The sequence below is a fragment of the Etheostoma spectabile genome, chromosome 6 (genome assembly GCF_008692095.1).
Source record: "Etheostoma spectabile isolate EspeVRDwgs_2016 chromosome 6, UIUC_Espe_1.0, whole genome shotgun sequence".
Lineage (NCBI taxonomy): Eukaryota > Metazoa > Chordata > Actinopteri > Perciformes > Percidae > Etheostoma > Etheostoma spectabile.
In genome coordinates this window covers 1,761,766-1,778,455 of record NC_045738.1, presented here as the reverse complement: position 1 = coordinate 1,778,455, position 16,690 = coordinate 1,761,766, and the positions used below count along the sequence as shown (strand labels likewise).

The following is a 16,690-nucleotide window of genomic DNA, read 5'->3' as shown; positions in this document are numbered from 1 at the left end:
AAATAAAGGAAACACATTGAATGAGAAGGTGTGTCCAAACTTTTGGCCTGTACTGTATCTTTTAAGTTGATATACTCTTGAGTGAATTTAATTCCCTCTGGTAAACAGTTACGCGGAGTAGTACATGTCTAGGGCTTTAATAGTAAAAGTACCCATGACAAAAAAAAAAACATTTCCAGTGTGTAAAAGCCTTTTTGCTCAGCTCCACAAAGCTAGGCATTATTTGGCTTTGAATTTCAGGCTATCATTAGATTGTCAGCTGTACCCGATAAACTGGTAAGTCACAGTATGAATGCATAATATGTAGCATTAAGAGAGTAAACCTTTATTGTATTATCTATTATAATTTCACCTCACATCCATAATTTTTTTGGGGTGTTTCTAATGTTTAGTCAACCTCTATTAACATATGGAACAGAAATATATTAGAAATACCTTCTATTAAGAATGTGTTGTATTGAGTTGCATTAGATAAACTGTGAATTGAGAGTATGTAGTGCATTAGAGATATGTGCTATGTAGAAAACATACAAAAGGGCTGATGGACAGATTAACTTTACCCCCCCATTCATCTGGCAAGGCACAGGAACTGAAATCCCTTGTCTGAGTAGAAAATGTTGAACAACAAACAATTTGTTGTTGTTCTGTTTGTCCTTGCCTCTTTCTTCCTGTCTGAAATATCAAAACCAGAGATAGGCGGATGCTTTGCAAGGGGAGACAGACATTAGGATAAGTGATGACTAAAAAAAGCAGACACCAACCATCTTTCTTGATCTGTGTGTGCATGCATGCATGCGTGTGTGCATGTGTACGTGCATGCAGGGGATGAAGCAAGGGTTAGAGGATGAGTGTGCTTACCAACACATGTGGGCACAGTGCCGTTCCACTGGGCCAGGGCATTGGGCACGGCCTCACACCTGATGGCGTTGGAGCCGTGCAGCGTGTAGCCTGGATTGCATTCAAACAGTACCACCATACCGATGCCAAAGTCGTTCCCTATCCGCTTTCCAAACCGGGGCTCAGGGACCGAGCTACACTGAGAGGCGCTTGTCCGGGGGACAGCTAGGAATAAGAAGGGAGGACGCGAGCATGAGAGGATGAAAATCAACAACAAAGAGTGGTGGGTGGGTGTGATAGAGAGAAAGACAGGGAGAAGGAAAGCTGGCAAAACAAAGGAGGCAGAGAGGAATGGTGAAGCCCTTGTGAATCTCCTCGCACATCATTAGTCACTCTCGTCTGCTATGCCAGGATAGGCTTTTCGACTCCACATCATCCTGGTCTGCTTTGCTCAGCCATGCCCATCCACAGCCAATGGCACTCTATTGAACAGCCCTTTATGTGTTGAGTGCAAGGCTAAAGTTCTTTGTTTTTGTTTTTTTCAAAAGCTCAATGCACCAAAAACCTTTGCACATCAAAATTCTGCAAACGTAACAAAAAGCAGCCTTACCTTGGTAGACAAAGTGAAATCCTTTGGCCGTTTCTGTTCCATTTGTGGTAAACTTGAGCGTTATCTTGTTTCCTGAACTCAAAGGGAGTGTCTCACCTAAATTACAAAATCAAAGATGACATTATCAACTCTTTCAGAGGAAGCTGTTTACACATGTCCACAGATAACAAATAACTAATAATTGACAAATTATGAACATAAGCTCTGCATGACCTTATTAACTAAATTACTCAGGCCAAATGAGGAACAATATCGATTAAGTTTTGTGTAACATGTCAATGTGATTTAAATTTACAGTTTAATCTGATCTACATTTATCTCCAGTGTCAAAGCAGGAAATGGCAGATCCAATTACTTTGAATGTTTTGACATTATGTCACAGTCTAATCATGTACAGTGTGACAACAATTGTAATCATAATGTATTATGTATCATGGTGTTTCATTATTTGTACAAAGGGAAAAAAATATTCTTGGCAGTATTTAGTTACAATTTCTAGATTTTTAATTTGTATGGAAAAAATTGTTATTTTTGAACTGAGAGATGGATGTGTTGTCTTGCCTTCAACACAAAATGCTGTGCTTGATGGAACCATTAATATCTAAGAGCATAAATAACATAAGACACTACATTTAAGGGTTCCAGTGTTATGTTTTTACCTGAGTGTGATCCATATATGGAGGAGAGAAGGGCTGAATCTGTGGATGATCCATCATAGATCTCGACCACATCACTGACCAAAGTCTGGAATACCACAAACTGACCAAACAGAACTGCAACGAAAAATAACAGAGGAAATTACAGGTAAGATGGTGAGAATTAACTTTTAAGAGTCAGGCTGCTGCTTTGACAAAGCTGAAACCTTGAACCAGGAACACATAAGTTAATATTTTGACAGGAACACCCCACTTTGCTGCAGGAGTCATGTCTCCAACCTAATTTGTGTCTCTCCCCAGCCGGGCACCATGGACACACTCCTAACCAACCAATTACAGTAGTCATATTACATAAAAAATGATCTTCAAAATGTATTTATTGAAATGTATTTAAGATAATATTGTTATACATGCCAAATGTGACACATTGATACGCAGTCCAGTAGTTTTTTGTTTGTTTGTTTTTTCAAGTTTTGGCTGAATACAGGTACAAATGCAATGGTACCTAACAGAACCTGACTATGTCCATCCAAGACAAAGCATCCATAGAAGAAAAATAGAACATTATAGTTCTCAATTGTGTTCAATGCAGTAGTTAAAATGTTTTTAATGTACATTTACCAGAAGCATGATACAGATTTGGGATATTTCATTAAATTACACATTTCAGATAATCCTAAATGAAACAGAAAATCAGTCATGGAACACGGCTTTCATGTGACGCTGTGACTTTGCTGATCGTGCGTCAGTGAGAGATTCTGAGATACAGAGAAAGCGAGGATAAGGTGAACGTCATTTATTTGCCCATCCTTGTCAAGAATTGTGATATGCCAGTAACATTAGTTAATGTCAATGTGTCTTGCCTTTTGGGAATGAAGAAACACTGAAACAATTCTACAAATGTTCGAGAAGAAGCGGGAATACGACACAAATGTGCTCTATGTTCTGAGCACATTGACAACTTGTTTTGATTTTATTATGTTGGTGAAACCAGTACTTTGTTAAAGGTGCAATATGTAACACAGCTAGAGATTAAAATAGTTACCGCAGTAAAAATTCAAAATACTGGATAGAGTCGTCTCCCCCGCCCTCTCCTTCCCAGACTCGAAGTTCACAGAGGTTGCCAGATTAAGAACGCAACATCCAACAATGTTGCTAGAAGCTGGTCTCACATAGCCAGACATTACTCCACAGCGCAGCAGCAGATGTTAGATGCTGGCTACGTTGACAGTCATAAAAGCCTGTGCTCATGCGGAGCTCTATACCCGAGTGAGGAACAACCACTAGAAAAAAATCATAACCTTGCGTTCTCGCTACCCGACTGACAGCCACACTTTCTCGGCTTAAAATGACAGTGACAACCGCTAAAAATGGCACAAACTCACAGTCCTCTCTACCTGATTTACAGCCTCTTTCTTGTCTTAAAATTACTCACCGTCGGCTATGGCCGGTGAACTAGCCACATGTTTTTTTAACGGACGTGGCCCTCTTGACTGGTCCTCCGCCAGAGATGGGAAGTAACGAAGTACAAATACTTCGTTACTGTACTCAAGTAGATTGAAACATACAGACATACACTGCCCCACTAGCCTATAACTGCGAGACTCACCCTGCGGCAGCAAATGTAATTTGCATCCAAGTCAGTCTAGCAACTCTCAGTGGATGGTGAGCTGGGAAAAAAAATTCTGGTCAGGCCAATCACATTGTATAGAGTCGGTGATGGACTTAATATAAGGTGGCAGAGTTACAAGTTGCAACGTGTCCGCGTACCCGGGATGGCATAAGAGGTCCTCGCTGCCCCATCCGACTCTGCACTCTGGAAGACTTGGAGTTAAGCACGCAGTCAACACAAAAGATGTGTTTGGTTAAAGTTAATCTAAACTACGTTCTTCGGTTAGTTTGTGGGGAGGCTATCCTACTGCGTGCAGAGGGAATTTCAAAGACAACCGTTATCCGCCCCCAGATTGAGCCCTGCCAAGGTGGTTCCCAACCCACATCTGATGTTGGCGTGCTTTGTCTGCTATGCCCAAAAGGATTCACCTTGTTTACGCGAGTCATTGGCTATTATGTCCTTTTTGTCCTATCTTCCAGGGGTGCATGGCATTTTATAAAAACAGGGAGATTGACAGTTGAGATTTTTGGCAAGTAAACATCCATGTGTGCACTGTACAAATGGAAAAAATAATATGGTGGATACACTTTAACAAAATGCCAACCGGTAAGGTAAATTGGTATATTGATTTTGTTTTTTTTTCTTTTCTTTTTCAGCCTAAGTTTGTGTGTTTGTATTTGCCTCGGATTTGTTTGTTCGCTGCAGCATCTTTTCTGAATGTTTGACAGCTCAGAAGTGAGACAAATTCTTCCAATTAGCAGGACCCTCAAGGTATTTCTTGTATATGTTGTTTTCCTTTTGCAAGTAGAATGTGCTTTTTGTTTTGAATTGGATTGTGCACGTATATCCCAATGAGATATACTTACATTAACTCCAACTATCATCAACTTATAGATAACCTTGTGAAAATCAACTGTGGATTTAAAAATCTCATTAAATTGAGTTTGTGTCAGAACCTATTTTCATGACTGAAGGGTGATCACAGAAACCAAATTCCTAAGGCTCTCCTTGCAACACTACCACCAGTACCACGATATACACTTATAACTCTTTCTATAACTCTAAAAACTAACTTTACAAGGTTATGGAGCAATCATAACTAATTTTTAATTGTGGTTAACCTTGCAAAAGTTGTATTTCATCCTATGGTAGTCTCTAACTGGAAGGATGCCATAATGATCTCTGGTGAATTAGATTTTATAGACACAACATTCAGTCACTTCTGTTTTCTCGCCCAGGCTTTTTATAGCTCCATGTATGTGTCTGTATAATGCTAACAACACATATGCATATTGTTTGCCACAGAATGTGTCGGGGTGAGACGGGAGCACTGACAGATTGCAGTAAAAATCTGGGCTGTACACAAGATGGCAGAGAATGAGTGTGGAGAGAGACTGGGGAGACTGCAAGAGTTAAACGGAGTGAGTCTAACTACAGAAAGAGGCACATAGATCTTGGTTGATGTGAAAGGCTCAGAGAAACAAGTGCGATGAGAGTGATAAAATTGAGGTTATAATAAGAGAGACAGGAATGAGAGACGAGAGGAAACAGAGTGCTGCCGAGAGCGATCATAAAACGTTGACCCCCGGGGCTGTTTGTTGACTCATCATGAGTGTTGCTCAAGTAAGAAGTTGTGCCTGGGGCCACTCTGGTACATCCCGACAAAAGCTTACCTTTGTGTTTGCATCCGCTTACGGTATATAGTACCCTCTCGTATGAACTGTGAACTCTGCTCTGGCCCCACTTTGATGTAGAAGTGTGTTTTGACTGGGATACACACGTCTGTGGATGTGTAATTTGAATGTCCTATCACTCACTCGATTGACTGAATTGACAACCTGTGTGTTCAATTGTGCAAGTGCAATTGGCTTTGTCTAGTTGTCAGATACGCCACTGAAGAGTACTGTACACGGTTTCAAAACCGCAGCAGGTAAAGAGATGATAAACCCAAGCAATAAAAAGCAAAAAGAGGGCGGGTAAACTGAGTAGATTAGCGGTTACATACCTGTCCTCTCTCTTCTCCCTTGAGGTGACCAATACTTACAGCTTTCAATCGACAGCGCATAGTTTCTACCCAAGATAACCTAATGTACTGGATCAGCTTGTGCCAAGGTGCAGCCGCATATCCCTCCAAAAAAGGCTGATGCAATTCACTGTGATAATGGTCATTAAAATATTGTGTCTGTGATGTCAACAATCCCTTGGTTTCTTGTAAATGAGGCTTGTGTATACTGTCACAGCCCATAATCTCAGAAGGCCTGTTCTGCACAAAGCAAAGACCACGATAGTTCTTCCTATCATAGCCAGAAAGACAAAATATGCTGCCATTTTCTTATCTTTTGCTGCTGCCTGTGCTGTGAGTGTCTTTAACACCTATGTGGTTGTTGTGCATATTTTGCCTTAGGGCGCATGTAGCAATGCAGTGGCTCTAGGCAATAATGCTTGCATTCCATTCCAGCAACATTAGCTGTGTCCTGATCAATTGCTTTTTTACAGCATGACCTACTGAGGTTTACCTGAGTGGCTCTGTACCAGCAGGAACTTCGGTTTCCCATATATTTAATCTGCTGGTTAAAAGGGTAGAAAAGACTTTTCCGTAAATTACGGAAAAGTGAATTGTTTTCATTCATATATATTAAAAGTTGAATAATAGCCATATGTATAAAGTTGTAGGTGTTACAGTGGCACAGCAGTGGCACGTGAACAAAAGTGACTGTCTGTAGTTGCAATTAGACTGTCTGGCGAAAATACAGCCTCATGCTTATTAATCAGTGGCCAGTTTTGTAGCACAGAGCAGATCGCTTTTATCTCTGATATTTGAAATCAGCCAATGACGCGACTGCTGCTATTAATGGACACTGAGAGAGACCTGTCAAAGAAAGGCTCTGACAGCCGAAACTATGGGGGCATAAGTGAAATGACCTAATTTTAATGGTCCGCAAGTCTTTTGGAAACATAATGATATAAAATTGAGTGTGGGAAAAAAAATGTGGCATATCAGCAATAAAAAAAGTGAATCGTTGTGCCTTTGTCAAGGAATGGTTGTATGACATGGAATTTTTGGGGCTTGAGAGCATGTTGTAGAGAAGGCCTAAGATGAGGCTCCGTGCTCTACGATACATCACCCACAGTAATTAGCAGCAACACACCCATTTTAATATATGGTGTGTACATATATGTGTGTTATGTAGTATAACACACTCTGTGTGTGTGTGTGTATATGTGTGTGTGTGTTGTTATATAATTGTATATATCTAATTAATGTATATATATAATATATATATATAATATATATATATATATATTATATTAATTATATATATATATATATATATATATCCATAGACCTTTTTCACAGACACATTTAGCCTTATCACAATGGCTAATCCATTTAGAAAAAACAGGTGGGCGCTACTAACTTTAACATTGGTCTTTCCATTAAGTTACCAGATGCAGGTAGGTAGCTGATCAAAAGAGTAATCGCTGATGGAGGTGTCATGAGCTGGATACTTACCTAGTAGCAGGTGAGGATGGCTGAATGTGAAAATAACACACAAAATAGGGAGAGAGCTAGGTGAGAGGCTGAATAAGATGGATGACAGGTGATACAGGTATCTCTGTCACATCTTGATGGCAAATTGATAATGAAGCACAAAAGTGTGATGAAACCAGTTTTTTTAGATAATAAAGTTAGAGGGCTGACTTAAGCTGACTGTTCAAGACATTTGAGACAGTGGAGAGAGAGGGCCTTTGTGAGGCAGTCAAGGTTCTCTGGTTAGAGAACCAGAGCCTTTTACTCACCCATCTTTTATACTTAAGAATACTTCACCAAAATGAGTTTAACATCACAGAGAATTGATGTACTGGCTGGCTGGTTTTGATGGGTTTTAGCCATACCTAAATAAAAGTAATACAATTGTAATAATGCACTATGTTTGACCGTTTGTTACCTTAAATATTTATTGTATTTCCACAGGAAAGTGTGATTCCTTGCCTTGTTTTATATTGTTTGTGTTTCATATACATGTTATAGTGTAGTTTCAGATGATTACAGTGATGTACATGTAAGATTACATGCACATGTAATCTGACTATAGGCTCTTTTCTATTTTTGCATAATGTGTCAGTGGATTAAACTTTAAATAATACCTTCAGATATTGAAGTATAATTTAATATGTGAACGTGAAAAGGTAATTCTTTCATACCAGTATCTGCTGCGTGCCGTGTGTTACAGCTGGTGGCAGTCATCAGGTGTTGGTGAGTTGTTAGCCTGTTGAGTAGATAGGTAATTATAATATTTACATCTGAGCCAATATACTGTATGTTTTGCAGCCTTGTTTTTAAATCCATAGACGGAGGAATAAATTTGTTTATCCCTTACTTTTATAGCACTCTTTTGTAATTGTAATGGTAATAAAAATGATTTATAATTATATTTGGTCATCCACTTGTTTTTATTCTATGTGCTACATAGAATAAGTTTACCACTGACAGTATGATAAAACCCTATTGATGTTTTTTTGTTGTGAGAACAGTGTCATATATGTGCTGTGCCTAGAAGTATGCTACTGATAAGTATAACCCAGAGCAATCCAGGGAAGATTGGTTTGTTAGGTCAAAGGCAACAGACTCATGCATGTGACAAAAAAGGACTCATGTGTCTCAAAGCATCTATGTTCTGCTTAGAGAGAGATCCATTCATAATGGGTAGGCATTTAAACATAATGAACATCAGTACCCCTCTTTAAAGAGATAAAACTAAACCGTATTGCTCTCTTGCAACCATGTATGTACATGCAAGATAATACACACAGGAGCTCTAAACCTTGCATTGTGACATTTTTTACATGGTTTTTTGATAATCCATCAACTACATACAACACACAAGGTGATTCAGTGGCCAAATAGCGAGGGGAGAGAGATGGAGACTGAAAGTGCCTTTCTAAGATTATGACATTTCTCTTCCCTGCTGTATTGTAAATCCTATCTGCACATGCCTTGTTTCTGACAGGGAGGACTCCAATTCCAAAAGCTGAGATGATAAAGAAGCCAATGAAAACTAAAGTGCAGCCATAGTTTATAGTGGAGAGGCAATTGCATTAAAACCAATCAGAAATGTTGCCTATTCTCCAGCCTCTTTTTTCATTTTATGGGAGAGCCCTTCATTTTTGATTTCTGATTGTCTAATAACCTTTACCACAGGTTTAAACTGATGTCAGTTGAAGTGTTGACCACAATCTGGCGCATTATGAATTTACAATCAAAGTAATCATTTCCCCTAATTCAATTGATGACATAAATGGAAACATGTCTGTCTTCAGAAAATGAAAGCCAATCAAAACCCAAGCAACAGTTACCCTGTGTTGTGTGTCAACAATAACACTCAGTCCATAGTGTCAGGATCAATCCCTGTGCAATAACCCTGTAACAGCAAGCGTCTATTGTTGCAGGCTTGGCCCGTTTGATGTGCGGTGATGTAACCATTACAAGATGGTATCTATACTCATTATGATTCTGTATAAACATTTCACATGTAATTGGTTAGTTTAGGGATGAACCAATTTCTTGACCAAACATTGGCATTGGCCAACATTATTGATTATCCTCACTATTTGTTGGTAGACGGTCACCTCAAACTTACTAATTGTACCAAACCAGGATCTTTACCTAAACCAACAAGTAGTTTGTTGCATAAACTAAAGTAGTTAAGTTTCACAACATTAAACTCACGTTAAATATGTCACTGGCAAAGGACCTGGTCTGTTGTTTACTATAGGACGTGTTGGATATTAGCCACAGTAGCCGTGTTTATCTGTTTTTGTCGCATCATTTTGCACTGGCTAAATGGTCAATATCCAACAAATAAAAGCAAATGTTCGCCTTGTGGGAGTATTGCTTCCTTGAGAAAAATCTGAGACAAGAAGTTATATTCTATATGAAAAACACCAGTAAAAGGCAGCCCTATTTATGTGTCTAATCGCTTTTGTCTTTACATTTCTTTTTCTTTTTTCACAAAATCATTTTTTCCATTCAAAGATAGTATATTAAATCCAGAATTACTTTAATAACAGATCGGTTTTTTTTTTATAAGCAGCTTTCTTTCTGTGGCACATAAGGGATAATAAAAAGGACAAAACATTGGCAAATTGTTATTTTAAACAATGGTTTGGTCCAGAATTTCACATAGGTGCATCCCTGGTCAGTATATGTCTGCCATGGAAGATAGGGAAGTTATTAGAAACGCCCCAATGGAAACTTTTTTTTTTACTTTCAAGAATTAAAAGACAGGGATAAAATTGAGGCAAAGAAATTGGACCAAATTCTGTGGCTCATCTTGCCAGTTTAATACAATACATGTTATTATGTAGTCTAATTGTGTGGAGATTTTTTTGTGGCACTCATTACTCCCCGCATTACCATCTGAGCGCCATTCAGAGCCCACAACATACTGTACTAAGAATTGTACTGACCATGTCATCCATTAATCACCACAGTCTACACCTTTCCAAATAGACATTTGTAACATGCTTTGTTACAAACACTCATCATCCCAAATGTTTCAGGAACATAACAGGGAACTTAATTTACTTCCATGCAATTTCCCCAGACTTAGCAGAATAAGCACCTTTTAGATGTGTGGGCAAAGGATTTTCACAGTGTGAATGCACTTATATATGTCAGCAGGAACTGGTGTATTGGTCAGAATTAAACAAGAAGTGGAACCATCACTTTGTTAAATCCTGCCTCAAAGAATTTTATTTGTGTTTGACGCAGAAATCTCTTATGCAACTCTAGCTGGGTACATCTTTATAGAGTAAATGTTGTGTATGTGGCTCATCTTAAAACTCCTTTTGTTTTCTGTAAATGACTTACACTGTTGATCACCCAGACTTAATGAATAATTTAAAGTCCCCTAAATCCTTTAATATCTTTTAGAAACCGCTAAGGAACCACACACGCCTTCCCACATTTTTGAAAATGACTGCTTTTAAACAGAATGAATAGATATCACACATAGAGTAGATCAACCTGTAATTATACTTTCTCATCATTTAAGTCAAGCAGGCATAGTGGTAGAGATATAGGAATCCAAAACCTATGATTGAATACCCAAGATTTGAAAGCGATTTACCTGCTTTGGTATAATCAAGGTGAAAATCCAGGCATGAAAATGTTCCGTTGTTCAAGTGCATTAAGTTGCACTACCATGACTGGGCCAAGAGGACAAAAGATTCATCAAAGTCCTGCATAAATTAGGTAACAAGTTTACAATGATTTTTTGACTCATATCTGGACGTGATTACAGCAAAGGAGCAGATTGAGACATGCATGGCTGGCTTTGGATTAGAGGCAGATGAGCGACACGGTACCTGGAGAATGTGTATGCATATGAACTTGTCTGTGTGTGTCTGTGTGAGTTCACTAAGCAGGGAGAGCAGCCTATTCAACTTAGCACAGTTTGGTATGCTATGCCCTAGCAATGAGCCTTCCCTAAGGGAAACCACTTTTATACAGACCCTGGTTCAGCCATGCATTCTCGCTCAACATAAGAATCAGTCAGCCTGTGCTGCTCTGTGTGAGAGTGAACTTATTTTTGTGGTATACCTGCGTGCATTTTAGTTTTTTGGTTGTCATTTGTTCCGGTGTGTGTGGTGTGTGTGTGTGTTTGTGGTGTGTGTGTGTGTGTTGTGTGTGTGGTGTTGTGTGTGGGGTGTGTGTGTGTGTTTGTGTGTGTGTTGTGTGTGTGTTGTGTGTTTCAATCTTTTCATGTCACCAGAGTAAGAAGTGAGGCACCTTTATTCAAAAACAAACTGTTATATAACACCACATTTTCTTGCCCCATGTCTCAGCACTGTCATTTGGTCGGTCAGTCTAAATCACAATTTCAGCGTTTGCCTTAAGTAGCTGTTAGGGGGCGCTTACTCTCTAACTTTTGTTTCTTACCCTGCCTCCTATTCTCTCTCTGCCATGTCCGTCTTAGTTATGTGGCAGGTGTAATGGTTTTACTGTGCTGTACTGTGAGGCTACAAGCCAAAGGAGATCCGAACGGCTACAAAGTGACGACGACAGAAAGCTTCTCCATAATTCATAGCCAGAAGGACAAACAATGCTGCCATTTTTTTACCTCAGCAATTGCCTCTGTTACCAGTGTTTTTACACCTTTTCCCGGGGCCTTGTGTGTGGCCTTTTGCCTTTAGGCATGTGAATGTTGCTAACAATTGACAAAGCTATTCTGGCCATAACAGCATTGCTTTTCATTTAGCAGTTTCAGCCATTTGAAGTCTGCTCCTTAAAACATGACCCAATTTGTAGTTAACCCGCATTACGGTTTGCCAGTTAGAGCACTACTTTCACTAGTTTAAACTTATTTATTTTAATGACACATTTCACTCAGTTGTGTTGACTGCATTTATACAATGTTATTAGTTAGAATAGCTAATTACAAAAATGTGAAACTCTCTAGTTTAAACAGCTTTACTATTTAAAAAAAGATGAACATTTGTTTGTTCTTTTTACCTAAACAAAATTATTCTGGTTAATGCTCGATGAAGCCACACATACTTTAGTATTTAAAATGAGTAAGATGGTGTTTCTCACAGATTAAACCACTTTTCAAAACAGGATGTTATTCATACTTATAGTCTTTCAAACCAGCCCACACACTGGATTGTTAAACTGAGTGAGACAATTGGAATTCATTTTCTTGTAAAGGTTAAATAACAGTAGTTTATGATTTATTATCATACCTTATAAATCCAATTCCATTATGGCTGTGATACCTGACCCGTAGCCGAACATTAGCAACTCAGTCCTGTGATATGGGCACGGTGTGAGGGCTTTCCCATATGACAGGAAAGGCACAGTGTTGTGGCCTGATAGAGGTTGCCTAAACCTTACTAAGAGCCTGTCTTGTGCATCGCCTCAATTACCCGCCAACACTGGGCTGTTGTTGCCTGATGGTTGACAGTTTAAGTGTTGTTTGGAAAAACACGGTAGAAGCTAATGAGCTCAGACCCCAGTACACACACAAATAAACCTATCGTGGTATGTGTTAACGCCCATCAGAAGAGGTGACGGGATACAAGATAAGTGAGTGAATAATGTGTACTTTCACAAGATGCCTGTGCACCAGAGGCGAGTTGGGGCTATAATTTAACCACTGGTATGCACACACATTCACTCTTTTATGCACACTGGCATGCACGACTGCACATACACAAACATGCATGTGTCACAGAAGTAGTGATCCGGTCGACCATGTCTATTGTTGCGAAATCTGTTTATTTTCAAGGGCATGTACACATTGATAATCTGAATGCTTAATTGGAATTATTTATGCAGGACATTATTTAGTAATTCTTTGTTCTTATTCTCAGTAGTTTACCTCACTGCTCTTTTACTCAGGATAGATTTAATTAGAATACTTTTGTAATGAAAAAAAAATACTGTTCTCACTTGACATGTCATTAAGTAAAGCGTATAATTAAATTAAAGGTCAACTCTACAAGGATGTCCAGATGCCTTCTCATGCAGTTCACACACGACGATCAAATGGGTGCCTTTTGTAGGAACCATACATACTGCTGTGTACATGTCTTCTCCTGCCTGCTTCTTTGAGAAGAGAATCAGAAACCAAAGAATTTATGACCCATGGCCAGAATATCATTTCATAAAATGCACGCAGTGACGATACCGACATTTCATACACAGACGTATGTAACTCTGCTGACCCACCATTAGACCCGTGCTGGACCCATTTGTAATGAGTCAGCCGTCACCTGTGAGTTGCGTCCATCGCACTCCCTCTCTTTTAATCAGTTATGTTGAAAACAGTGAAGGAGCTTTCTCAGAGATACATAAAAAGAAAATCCTACCTCTATTTATTTAGATAGCTAATTTTCTTTACACTGTTGCAGCTGTATGTCATGAAACATACAACTTAACATAAGAATGTAGCATAATTTGGATGTAAAAGCAGTTATAATAGCCTATGTGACAATAAATATTTTGGTTAAAACAACAAATAATGTGATAATTAATTTGTATCACAATATTGATCAAGTAATCGTGATTATCATTTTGGCCATAATTGTGCAGGCCGATTTTGCAGGCAATAGGCAATTAGCTGCTCAGCTGCAGCACATTAACCGCATCATGCAAATGTTACTTTGGAAGATGCCTAACACCCCACAAAATACACGCACCTAAGTCTTCTACCAAGGGGGAAACACAGTATCTGTTCTGACAAATGCTAATGCCATATTTTTCTTCTTTTGAATTTCGGTTCTGTGACAGAATGTCTGTGTTTTGGCCTGTGTGTTGGTATAAATCGCCCATTTTACAGCCGGGCTGGGTTGCCAGTTATATACTAGGGATGTAACGGTATGAAAATTTGACATCATGGTTATTGTGCCCCAAATTACACGTTTTTCTTTTTTTTAACTTAGACTTAGACTTAGACTTCTCTTATTGATACTTTGGGATGACTCCCGTAAGGAATTGAAAATTCCAGCAGCAGTTTTAGCAAGAAAAAGAATTAAAAAAGAAAAAAAGACAGTATAAAGACACAAAATAACAATAATAATGATATAACACAATAAGACATTTGTCAAATAAACAAACAAAGACCATAATTATATTAAAGTGTCGTGTTGAGTCCAGTATTGAAGTATTACCTGTTGTGTTTTAAGTTGTATTTGATGTTAAATGTGAAGTTGGATGTGGTTCTGTAATATAAGCAAATATTAATGCACTTAATAAGCATCGACTTACTATGAACAGTATTTACCAAAACCAATAAGGACATTTTAAATGAAAACGGTAATTGTCATTGTCACCGTTCTTACCGTGGTTTACAGCTAACCGGTAATTTGTTAGATCCCTAATAATACATGTAAAATCACAAACACAGTACAGCTGTAGTACAACAATGGAAGCAGCAAACAATCGGGATCAATGAATATAGATTTTACCCGACCAAGAAACCTTGGCATGTTTCTAACAGTCAGACCAGAGACATAACAACATTTGTGTACTCCCATTGAATTATATAGAGTACTCAAATTGGTTACTCGCAAAAACATGACCACAAGTAAGTGATCCAGACTGGTCCTGGCTAAGGCCGCCATGCTAACAAGCGATAACTGTAACGTGACGGAGGACAGAGATGGGAAAAGTACTCATTTCCGTACTTAATAGAAGTACAGATACTTGTGTTAAAAACTCCGGTAAAAGTGGAAGTACTGATTAAACTTCTTTACTCAAGTAAAAGTAACAAAGTACAGGCTTGAAAATTTACTTAAGTATAAGTAAAAGTAGCCTTGTGATGACAACCATTTTTTTTGCAAAGCTACCTGGACCAGACAGATGTTAGCTACTAGAGAGACACTGAGGGACATCAGGGACATGGAGGACACGTCTGTAATGGCAAAGGCTACATTTTAAATGGTTGTCTGCCAATAGGCCTAAACACATCACATATATGATTTTATGACAGAGACTGGGACTCCGGTTATACGATTCTGACTTTTGCCAAGATATGAATTCGTTGTGATTATGTGAGAATTCACAGATCCATTTTATTTTTAATCTTTCCCCCTAACATAAAATGAATCTACATTTTGTGTGTGCTCAAATACGGCTTCTGGAATAAAATAAGGATTAAAATATGAATGACTAAACGACATTAAGAAAGTTCCCCAGCACATTGGCCAGGAGTCCTTCTTGATGCCTACTGTCTCAAACATCTCTCTCAGGTTGAGATGATGGGAATGTCTTGCTGTTTTCTTCATTTTCAATCATGTCGCCCTCATACTACTATGCTAACGTAGCGGCATCAAGCCTCAATGATTTGCTGTGAATTAACGCAGAATGCTGAATCTGTTAGCTGTCTTAGTCGTGGGTCAAATGCAATGTACAGTAGATGTATTCCCATCCATTTAGATTGAATTTGGTATTGATGACGTAACACTAATAAGAGTAACTCCAGTGAATGATGTGAAAGTTGAGGACTAGATTAGGACTGGATTAAGCTGATTCTGGTTTCCAACTTCACCCCAGGTGTGTCTGTTAAAACAATGAGACAACTTCTCTCTACTAAGTTTCCATCCACTTGTCATTGATTACGAATCTAAGTTGGTGAACAGGTGAAGAGCACACCAAAACCACTACGCTACAGGTGAAGACCACACCAAAACCACTAGCTAACAGGTGAAGACCACACCAAACCACTACTAACAGGTGAGACCACACCAAACCACTACTAACAGGTGAAGACCACACCAAAACCACTAACAGTGAACCCACACCAAAACCTGCTACCAGTGAAGATCACCCAAAACCCCTAGCTACCAGGTGAAGACTACACCAAACCACTAGCTACCAGGTAGATCACACCAAACCCCTAGCTACCAGGTGAGGAGCACACCAAAACCACTAGCTACCAGTGGAAGATCACCCAAAACCACTAGCTACCAGGTGAAGATCACACAAAACCCCTAGCTACCAGTGAGACACACCAAACCACTAGCTACCAGGTGAAGAGCACACAAAACCACTAGCTAACAGGTGAAGACCACACCAAACTCTAGTTAACAGGGGAGAAAACACCAAAACCACTAGCTAACTTACTTTAAATGTGAAGAACTATAGCCCATACAACAGGCTTGATGAACTGACAACATGAGTTATACGAGTTACAGTTCTCAAAGACGCACACACACATCTCTCAGCCGATTATCCTCCGGATCGCGCTTTTTCTTTTCTCTCACTTTGTCTCCGTGTGCGCGCGCACCCCCTCGGGTGTGTGGCGCGTGTCCCGCCTATTCCACATAACAACGTCATGTACAAAACGAAAGTAACGAGCCAATTTTGTAAAATGTAAGGAGTAGAAAGTACCGATATTCGTGTTAAAATGTAAGAGTAGAAGTAAAAAGTCGCCACAAAAATAAATAGTAAAGTAAAAATATCTGAAA

The 16,690-nt window shown here is 39.0% G+C and overlaps 1 protein-coding gene across 2 annotated transcripts in view; it reads right to left on the bottom strand.

The window, feature by feature from the left end:
* LOC116690735 (CUB and sushi domain-containing protein 3) overlaps window positions 1-16,690 on the bottom strand; it is a 286,959-nt gene that overhangs the window by 115,065 nt on the left and 155,204 nt on the right. For both annotated transcript variants that reach the window (XM_032517890.1, XM_032517891.1), the window contains exons 32-34: window positions 2,107-2,220; window positions 1,448-1,543; window positions 859-1,062 (exon numbers count right to left, since the gene is read on the bottom strand). In XM_032517890.1, coding sequence (XP_032373781.1) covers window positions 859-1,062; window positions 1,448-1,543; window positions 2,107-2,220 — 414 coding nt within the window. The remainder of the gene's footprint in view (window positions 1-858; window positions 1,063-1,447; window positions 1,544-2,106; window positions 2,221-16,690) is intronic.